Raw genomic sequence first — 9,699 nt, forward strand, 5'->3', positions numbered from 1 at the left:
CCAGCCTGTATTTCTATGCTTTCTAGCCTCTGACACCCAGAAGCCAGGCCTTGGCAGTAGAAGACCCTTAGATGTCTGGAGCCAGAGTGGGGAAAATCTACCTCAATGAGGGAAGCCAGGCCCAAGGAACTCACTCTCCAAGGGACACTGGTAGCCACAGGACCCCCAGCAGGGCTGAGTAGGAGCACCATCCCCCCACCCCACCTTCCCCTCTCCTCCTCTCCCTTTGTCTCCTTCCCCCACCAGGAGTCCCCGCAGAGTATTTTCTTCCTTCCTTCCTTCCTTCCTTCCTTCCTTCCTTCCTTCCTTCCATGTTTATTTGTTTCTGAGGGGGAGGGGACAGGCAGAGACAGAGGATCCAAAGCACGCTCCACAGTGCTGAGAGCAGAGAGCCAGATGCGAGGCTTGAACTCGCCAACCATGAGATCATGACCTGAGCCAGAACCAAGAGTCCAAAGCTTCACCAACTGAGTCATCCAGGCACCCCTCAGCAGGGTGTTTTCTTAAAGGAGGCACAACAGGAAAAACTCAACACTTCCTGTCACCTATATATTTCAACTCCTCTTCCCCAGAAAGCAATCTCACCCCCAGACATTCGGAAAAAACAAACAAACAAAAACCCTCAGTGGTGACTAATGCCCAGAACACAGTTTTCTAAGGTTCTTAACCTGATCTGGTGTTGTAGGAGGCTTAGATCCTTAGAACCAAGGGTAAAGTAGATTCCAGGGCCAGAATGAGAACTCTTCCCACCCACCCACCCCTTTCTCCCTGGCTCACAATTTTGGTGCTGGAGAAATGTGTGGGACCTTTGGTTTCTAATGTGTGCCCCATGCCCATCCCCTGATCATCTGGCTAAGGTGCGAAAAAGGTCCCATTTGCTGCTGAAATGTTACTGGGGAAAACTGAGACTGTGGCTGAAGGTAGGAGGGAGACCCAGGAAGGCAGGGTTTCCCTCCACTTTCTCTTCCGGCCCTTGACCAGGACCAGGTGACTTGGAGAGGAAGTGGGGGCAGAAGCCCAGCATTCCAAGGAGTGTCCGACCCTGCCCTGGCAGTGGGAACCAAGGGCCTCAGCCATAGGGTTACTAATTTTACCCTCCCAGCTTCCACCCTTCCGGACCTGGACGGCATCATGTCCGTCACCATTTCCACCCAAGCTGGCGGAAGAGAGACCGGAATAGTGCCTGGGGCCCACCCCAACTCTGCCTGGGAAGAGAGAAGGCAAAGGCCATTAACCTACACCAAGCACCAAGCTGGTCTGGCATCTCCTCAGGAGATCTGGCCATGGGGAAGAATTTCCAGGGTCAGGGTCAGTGGATTTCCTTCCACTTAGGGAAATCCCTCCCTCCATGTTCTCTGCGGAAGAGAGGTGAGAGTGGGTTGGGAATGGAGAGTTTACATAAAAGCGGGGGGCAGGGAGGGATGTAAGAAATAAAAAATAAATAATGGTGAAGGAAAGGCATCATCCTTTAGTGAAAAGAGGTTCAGACTGGGATGCAAGAGCCTTAAATTCTAACCCTGACTTTATTAGTTATTAGCTGTGAGATCTTGGACAAGTTACTTAAATTCTCTAAGTGTCAAGTCATTCTCTATAAAAAGTAGAATACTGATTTAAAAAAAAGATTGCCTGGATTAGTGCTTGCCTGTGGCTAAGGGTAGAATGGGGAGTGACTATAAATGGGCACGAGATTGCTTTTTGGGGTGATGGAACTGTTCTTAAACTAAATTGTGATGATGGCTGCCCAGCTCTGTAAATATACTCTAAAAGTCATTGAAAGGTACACTTGCATTAAGGGATGTTATGAAATATACATTACACCTCAATAAAACTGCCTCCGTTTTTTCATCTTTCAAATTCGCCACTATCACCCAGTTAGGCGGCTGGGGATGTGTTCATTTATTTACACCAAAGAATTTCAAGTAGAGATAAAGACTGTAAAGGAATAAGGTTGATGGCGAACAAGAGTGATTAGAGGAGAGAGCGGAATAATAAAGCGAAAGGAGAGGGAGAGATAAGGAGAGAAGCGTAGGGAGGGACCGAGAAGATAAGAAAAGATGTAGAGATCAGCAGGTTCGAGGCTGTGGCCCCAGCTCGGAAACCTAATCCAGGTGAAGTGGAAAGACACCAGACCAACGCGTCCCAGCGGCACCCAGGCGGCGCTTTGACAAAGGCTGGGCTGGGCTGGGCTGGGCTGGGCTGGGCTGGGCTGCGCCGCGACGCGGGGAGCCGCCACCTGGGGGCGCCCTCTCCTCGGACCCCACCCCGAGCCGGGAAGGCGAAGCGGCGCTGCGCCCGGGGCGCCCCCACCGCTCAACCCGCTTCCGTGGACAGAGCTGCCCACTACCCCGGGCAGTAATTACCCACTCGGAGCGCCCCGCCCGGTCCCACTGCCAAAAAAAGGCCCCTGCGGCTCGAGGCCGGCTTCTGGGAAGGAGGGACTCGAAGAAGGCGCCGCGGTCAGCCCAGGCTCTCTACAGCTCTCCCGCACCTCCCGGGACGCCGGGGGGTGGGCAGAGGCCTGGGAGCCGGAAGCTGCCGTGCAACAAGGAGGACCCCGTGGCGGGCGAGGCCCGGGCTCCCGCAGGTGACCCTGCTCAGGCCCGGCCCCTCCGGCCTCCTTGCCCAGCGCGGACGCGCGGGCTCACGGGCCCTGAGGGATCAGCCAGTCCCCAGCCCTCTCCTCCGAGTGGGTGTCCAGAGTCACGGCTCGGGGGTCTCGGCACCCGAACTAGAGCGAAAGGAAGTCCGAGGAAGGGCCGAAAAGATCTGCAACCAACAGGCACTAGAGGAAGTCCAAGCTCCAAATCAGGCCCGCGGGCAAAAGGTCCCGGGCTACTCCCTGAGCGCTAGCCGGGCCCTCCGCGGCGCCCCTGCTCGGGAGCTCCCCGGGGTCCGGGGGGGGCCGCTCCAGCCCTCACCTGTGGCCCGGGGGGCCAGCCGAGGCCTCGCCCCGGGCGTCGCATGGCCGCGTCCCGAGGCCTTCGGGGCCGAGCTGGGACCCTCTCCGCCCGCCGCCGCCTTCGCTTTCCCGACGCACATCCGCCTTCGAGGAAGGGCCGCCGGCAGGGGAAGGAGTCGGGACGGGAAGGAAACTGAGGCTGGGTGCCTGGTGGGTGGGGGCAGGGGTGGAGTGTGAAAAGACCGGGGCGGAGAGAACTTGAGGAGGGGGAAATGAGGGGTCTGTGGCGGGACTGGGTGGGGAAGGGGAGACGCAAGGATGGGGCGGGGGGGGGGGGAGATGAAAGACGGAGACTGAGCGATGAATCAAAGAATCAAAATGAGAGCTGGGGAGATGGACAGGAAGGCAAGAAGTTGGGGGAACAGCCCGGGGGACGCAAAGCTGGAGGGAGACGGAAGGACAGCGAGGTGGAGGGACTGGGGGACAAAGAAGGAGATGCGGAGACTGAGGACAGGGAGGTCGTCGAGTAAAGGGAACGACGGCCAGGGACAGCCCTAGAAGGTACAGAGGGCAGTGGAGGGGGAAATCGAGGGGGCGAGGAGACGGGGGAGGGGAAGGTAAAGGGGAGACTGAGGGCAGGCCGGGGCCCAAAAGTTGGGGCGGGATTGCAGGCGGTCACAGACGAGAGGCGGGAGTGTGGAGTGGGGCTCTGGTTCTCATGGAGGGTGGGGGGTATGGGGGTGCTGGAAAGCGCCGCTCTGCGAGGTTGCGGGCGGGTGGGACGGCCGCCAGGGCGCGGCTCCTCGCTGGCCCTCGGCCTGCCCTGCCCGGGGCCGCCAGGTGGGACAAGGCCACAGTGTTGGGCCGCCCCGCCCGCCGCGGACGCCGGACAAGCGGCCTTTCTTTGGCCGGGCAGGGAGAAGGAGCCGCTTGTTTGCGCGGCCGGGGAAAGGGGCGGCCCCTCCGACACCGCCCGCTCCCCGCGGGGCAGCTGCGGGAAGTGGGGGCGGGGGGGTGCTGCGTGTGCACGGGAGGAGAGAGTGTGAACGCGGGACTGCGAGTGTGAGCGGCGGGATGTGCGTGCGCGAGGAGGTACTTGTGCAGGCGGGAACTGCGTGAGAGCGACGGGTTGCCGGAGTGAACGGCGGGCTCAGGAGGGCTGCGTGTGCAGTGCGTGTGGACTGCGGGCTGACGGCCAGGCGTGCGCCGGGCTGCCACACGCGCAACGGTGGCCGAGACCCGGGCTGCGCGCGCGGCGGGTGGGCGCGTGGGTGACGCGGGGTGGGGCGCGGTGCGGGTCTGCCGCGTGGGACGCCTGACGTGGTGGGCAGCGCGTGTTTGTGTGTGAGCGGTCCGATGAGTCAGCCCGGGAGCCTCCGGGACCGCTGAGCTAACGGGCCCAGAATGCAGCCCCGCCCCGGCGCCCTGGGTCCCCCGCGGGGCCGCGCGGTCCCCCGGCCGAGCCCCCACTCGCGCCAGCCCCGGCGGAAGCGTCTGCGGGCGCCTCGGCAACCCCGCGCCGGGCGGCCCCTCCCAGGCCCCGCCGCTCCCGCCCGCCCCCGCCCGCCCGCACTTCCCCATCCCGGAGGAACCCGGATGACTAGCTCAGCCCCCACGCCTCGGGGAACTCCGTTAGGGATTCGAATCCGGACCGCGCGGGCGTGGCAAGAACCTGGAACTCACTGCCCTAGGGAGCCCCATCTGGCCTCTTGGACTCCTAAAGATGCGGGGCCTCGGAGGAGGGCTCGGGAGGCCCCGGACGTGCCTCCCGCCTGCTGAACACATCCCAGAGTCCCTCCCCGATACCCACCGCCTCCGGGTCGGACCCCGCACACACTCCTCATCCATCAGGGCGGGCCGGCCCGGGACAGGAGCGGAGGTGGCCCAGGGGAGCCCGCTCCCCGGTGCGGTGCTCTCAGTCCTGCCGTCGGCCGGAGAGTGGGAGGTGTGCGGCGCGGGCGGACGAGACCCCGCGAGAGTCCACCCGGCTGTCTGGGTGCCCACGAGAGAGTTCGGAGGGGGCAACGACCAGCGTCCCTACCGGGGAAGGGAGCGAGAGCCCCCTCTGGCGGCTGTGCGGACGGCGGCTGGCGAGGGCAAAAGCAAGCAGCTCGCGGAAAAACAGCAGAGCCGGCTCCCCACAAAGCCCCTTTAGGCCTCCCGCACTCACCTGGGGCGCCCCCACCTCCCCCACGGTTTCTTCTGAGCTTCCCGGCCCAGAGCTGATCTGGGGGCTCCCGCCAGGCCCTGGGACTTCCCCTTATCCAGTCCCAGCCGCGCAGCCGGCGAGACCCACGGGCCTAGTGGGAGAGCGAGTCCTTACCTCGCGGGGGGAGAGTGGGACACCGGTTCCTTCGCCTGGCTAAGCCCGCCGCGGCCTCAGGCTCTGGAGGACACTGTTGCTTTTCCTTGGGAGCCCGCTGAGTGGGAGGAGAGCGAGCGGGTCCCGCCCCCCCCAGTCCCCGCCCCCGTCCCCCGTCCCGTCCGCCTGGCCAGCCAGAGAAGACGCCCTTGTGGAGCTGGAGCCCAAGGTCCCCCCACCCACCCTTTCCCATAGCAGCACCTCCCCCCCTACTCCCCACCCCGCCTGCACAGCACCCGCTTTGTTCCTCTCTGCAGCTGGGCTCTCCACTACCATCAAACACACACACACACACACACACACACCTCCGCCTTCCTCCCCTCCCCTCCCCTCCGGACTCCCCCAGACCCTCCACCCGTGGGCCTTAAGGCTCTTCTGAAAGGGTGTTTTTAACAATCTCTCACTCTCTGCCCCCGCCCGCTTTTATTTATTTTTTTAACCTTAGATGCCTGAGTCCTCCATGGCTCCCGTGAACCTCCTGGCCGCAGCCCCCCAGCCTAGTCAATATCTCCAGAAAACGTCTGCTGAGGGGACCCAGGTTTACCTCCGGTCACCCCTCCTCTTCACCCTATCCCCGTCCCTACCATGAAGAATTGTAAATGGGGTTGATAACCCTGCACATCCGGCTTCACAGATTTTTCTAAGGATAGGTATAAGACATGTTAAAGTGCCATGCAAACCATAAAGTACAAACCTGAACTGAATTATCATCCTGCCCCCATCCAGGGAGCTCCACCCTACCACAACCTGCTGCTTTACGATGGCGAGGCAAGCTACAGGCAGACAATTGAGCCCACCATCCTATAGCAGTTTGAGTCTCTCTAGGAGTAGGGGCTTAAGAAGGAGGAAAAGGAGGCACTAAAAACCTGAGTCTAGAAACTGAGCCTGGTTGAAGTCATTCGTCATCTTAACCCCCGCCCCGAAATTCAACGCTGACAGTGGATCCTTACCTTGCAAAGCCAGCTCTTGCCTCGGGGGACTGACTTGGGAGGCCCTAGGGAGCTGAACTCGGCTAGACTGAGCGTCTTTTACCTTGCCCTAGAGGGATCCCTGAGACTCTTCCTCTCTGAACAAGGGAGTAAAAAGCCCCCAAGTCTTCCAGCGGGGGCAGATAGCAGAAAATAATTCACCCTCTTTGGGATGAACATACCTTGTTCTGATTCAGTGGCTTTGGTTGGTGCCCTTTTTCTGTAACCGGGGAGCAGCAGGAGGCTGAAGTGCAGGAATCTTTGGTCACTCATTGACAGGACCAGCGTTAGCAGCCCCCCCCCCCCCCCCCCCAGCTGGAGGCTGGGGCTGACTGGAGCCAGGCGATGGATGAGAGGGGGGAGGGGAAAGACACTTTGCTGTTACCAGCTGTGGCTAACAGAGGTCAAGCAAGCAAGGCTCCAGCATGCATCATGGTACCAGGAAGCCTCAGGATTTGGAGGGTAGAGGGTTGCTCCCTTTTTTTTTTTTTTTCCCCTCTCTTCATACTGTTTGAGGCCCAGGAAAGTATTTTGACTCTGGCCACCTTTCAGGAAGCAGATCACAACAGTAATTTTCCGACTATCCTGGTAAAAGAAAAAGAAACAAACTGAAACTATTGTATCCTATGTGCCAAATCCCAGCATTAGAGGGAAGGGGTTCTGACTGGGGTACCTCGGGGTCTTTGCACATAGCTCCACAACTCCTAGATCATCTTCACCGCCTTGGTCAGGAGGAATTTCAGGGGATGACTGAGCCTGCCACGAGGCAGCTGATGCTGAGGCAGGGGGTTAAAACAGCACCCCACTCCGCTCTGCCCTCCCAGCCCGAGGACCAGCTGACCCCAGGACCAAGGCTCAGTGCAGTGTGTCCTCAGTCCTGCTGTGTTGAGGCCCTGTGTTCCCACAGTTAGAGCACTCAGGGGACTACAGACCTACCGCCCCCACCCTCCACCCCCACCCGCTGCACATCTGGAGCCCATCAAAAAACTCCGTGCTCGCTCACAATTACGCAAGAGGTCGAGCAGCTGGGAGCTCAGGAAAGGGGGAGGAAGAGAGGAGAAGAAAGCAGAAAACAGCTTTCCAAGCTTGCTTCAGACTTTCCGAAGTGGAAGCAGGGGGAGAGGGCAAAGGCTGGGTGTGGAAGGAAGAGCGGATTTGTGAAGGCCCTCTGCACTTGGCTTGGAGCGTCAGGGGTGGATTTCCACACCCCTCCCGCCTTTGCCTAGACGCATTTCCCACCTCTGTCACTTCAAATGTGCTCCCTCCAGCTCCAGAAGGAGGGGATTTTTGCTCATTACGGCAGGCAAACCCTGTAGATTCACACTTGCTCAAGCCATCCTTTCTGGTTGCTGTGGATCCCGAACTCAGGCATCATTAGTGTAGGTGTGGCAGCAGGGATACCTCAAGCTAAGATGCATCAAAGCAGAGTGGGCAATGGGGCGGGGTGGGGGTGGGGTACTGGTCTTGTCCACATCCACAGCTCAGGACCTTCCCCTGAACTGAAAAGAACAAGCATTCATTTGGGCAGAAGAAGAAACAAAACCTGTTTCCATTTCCCTCATTGCCTTGAAATTGGAATGCCTTTTTCAACTAGCCTGTTTGGCTATCAACCCCATCACAGCGTACAGACGCTTGTGGGAGCTTTCTAGAATTGGACTAAGCCCTAAATAACCACTTAGCCCCTGCCCTATGAACAGCAAGGCAAAAAAAAAAAAAAAAAAAAAAACAACTGTTGGGGGGGGGGGGGGGCCAGGAGTGGGAAATGACCCAAACTTCTAACAATTGCCTGGTTGCTTGACGTTTTGTGTGGGAGAGTAGGCAAGAGCTCGGTTTGGAAAGGTAATATAATCTTCCTAAAGGTCTGCCTCCGTGTAAACCACTCAACTCCCAGGGGTTAAGATGGGAGACTGACACTCGTAGAAATGCTGTCAAAGTCTACGTAAGAGCAATGTACAGCAACCGATTACTGGTGGATCTTCTTGGAGTTTCAAAGCTCAATAGGTGCAATATTACCAAAGGGGCAAGAAGAGGAAACGGAGGGAGAGAGGGGATGCAGTGAGATGTGCATGGTAAAGGAGAGTTAATTCTGAATTTTTGCTTTGAGAGATTGTTCTGAAGCCTACTCCAGAACCCTATTCCCAACCCTCACTGAGACCCATGCTGAGTATCACTAGCTGTAGTTAACACTTGTCCACCTTAGGACAAAAAGGCTTTGTAAGTAGGTACAGCCATTGCTTCTGGTTAGACTTGAATCTTGAGGATGGGGGGACCTTTTTCTGTTCTCTTTTCCTCCGATGACGAGCCAGACCAGACGTGAACTTTTTTAAAAAGCCTATTCTGTACCAACCCTGGAAATCTCTCAGATCCTACACAGTGCGAACAACTTCACATTAATTGGAGGGTAAAACTTCCTGTGTCTGAGATGCATGGGTTGGTAGACTTGGAGGTTTGAAACTGAGTAGATGAATTACAGATCTTTCTTAAAAGGAATTCCTGACCACAGAGGTGTGTTCCCTACCTCCTCTATGTGGAATTAATTAATTCAAAGCAGGAACCACAAACCTCCTACATTAAACAGAATGCTCAGTCAGGTCTAATTAGTTTGTTAGTCTCCTTCACAAGAGGCCAACAAAAGAGTCCACTTGATGCCGTGGAGGGATTAGCTGCCAGTCAGGGGGTGTGACAGGGGTTTGGTGTGCTTCACCCGATTAAGGTTACAGGCTGAGAGCCAAGCCACACTTCAGCAACACAGACCAGATACTTGGGATTTCTCTTAAGGGGAAAAAAAAAAATCCAGAATCTTGCCTTTCACCGTGAAGATAAAAACTCTATCATTCCCAGACACTAATTACTCATTAGAGAATAATTTGTCTTCCAAAGAATCCGCTGACATTCAATAGTTTTCTAAGTTAAATAAAAAGAAAGGATGAAGACTTTTCTGAAGGAATTATCAAAACTCCCAAAGCATTCATCACTCACCCCTGGATCACTTACGTCTTACCAGTTTTTCTGATGGGGAAGAGAATACTCACCAATGATTGTTCTTTTTTTGTTTTAATTAGGAATGTTTAATATTTCAATTTTTTTAAATGTGAATTTACTTTTGAGAGACACAGCACATGAGTGGGGGAGGGGCAAAGAGAGCCGGAGACAGAGAATCCAAAGCAGGCTCCACACTGTCAGCACAAGGCCGGATGTGAACCCACGAACCATGAGATCATGACCTGAGCCAAAGTCTGACGCTCAACTGACTGAGCCACGCAGGTGCCCCCAACCATTGTTCTTCTTTAAAGATGGAGCCTCCTGTCTCTGACTCTACAACTGCCCCTGACAAAATTAAGACCAAAAGTCCGTAAGTAACATCAAATTCAAAAGCTCCACCATCAGGAGTGCATGTGTATGTGTGTGCGCTCAAATGTAGAAAAATACACGAGGTGGCACAATACCTGTTAATATGCGGGAAGGCAATG

General features: G+C 56.8%; 1 protein-coding gene across 17 annotated transcripts in view; it reads right to left on the bottom strand.

Moving 5' to 3' along the window:
• Positions 1–6,814, bottom strand: part of PHLDB1 (pleckstrin homology like domain family B member 1) — a 45,731-nt gene extending 38,917 nt beyond the window's left edge. For 3 of the 17 annotated variants that reach the window (XM_053204007.1, XM_053204008.1, XM_053204004.1), the window contains exon 1: positions 2,919–3,096. In XM_053204007.1, the coding sequence (XP_053059982.1) occupies positions 2,919–2,963 (45 nt within the window). In that variant the 5' untranslated portion in view covers positions 2,964–3,096. Of the gene's footprint in view, positions 1–2,918; positions 3,192–4,709; positions 5,095–5,222; positions 5,357–6,211; positions 6,374–6,411; positions 6,474–6,668 lie in introns of those variants that run through there. The other 14 variants (XM_053204010.1, XM_053204003.1, XM_053204019.1 and 11 more) reach the window with 12 other exon arrangements.
• Positions 6,815–9,699: the final 2,885 nt, after the last annotated feature.

Source organism: Acinonyx jubatus, chromosome D1, assembly GCF_027475565.1.
Source record: "Acinonyx jubatus isolate Ajub_Pintada_27869175 chromosome D1, VMU_Ajub_asm_v1.0, whole genome shotgun sequence".
In the NCBI taxonomy this organism is placed as follows: Eukaryota; Metazoa; Chordata; class Mammalia; order Carnivora; family Felidae; genus Acinonyx; species Acinonyx jubatus.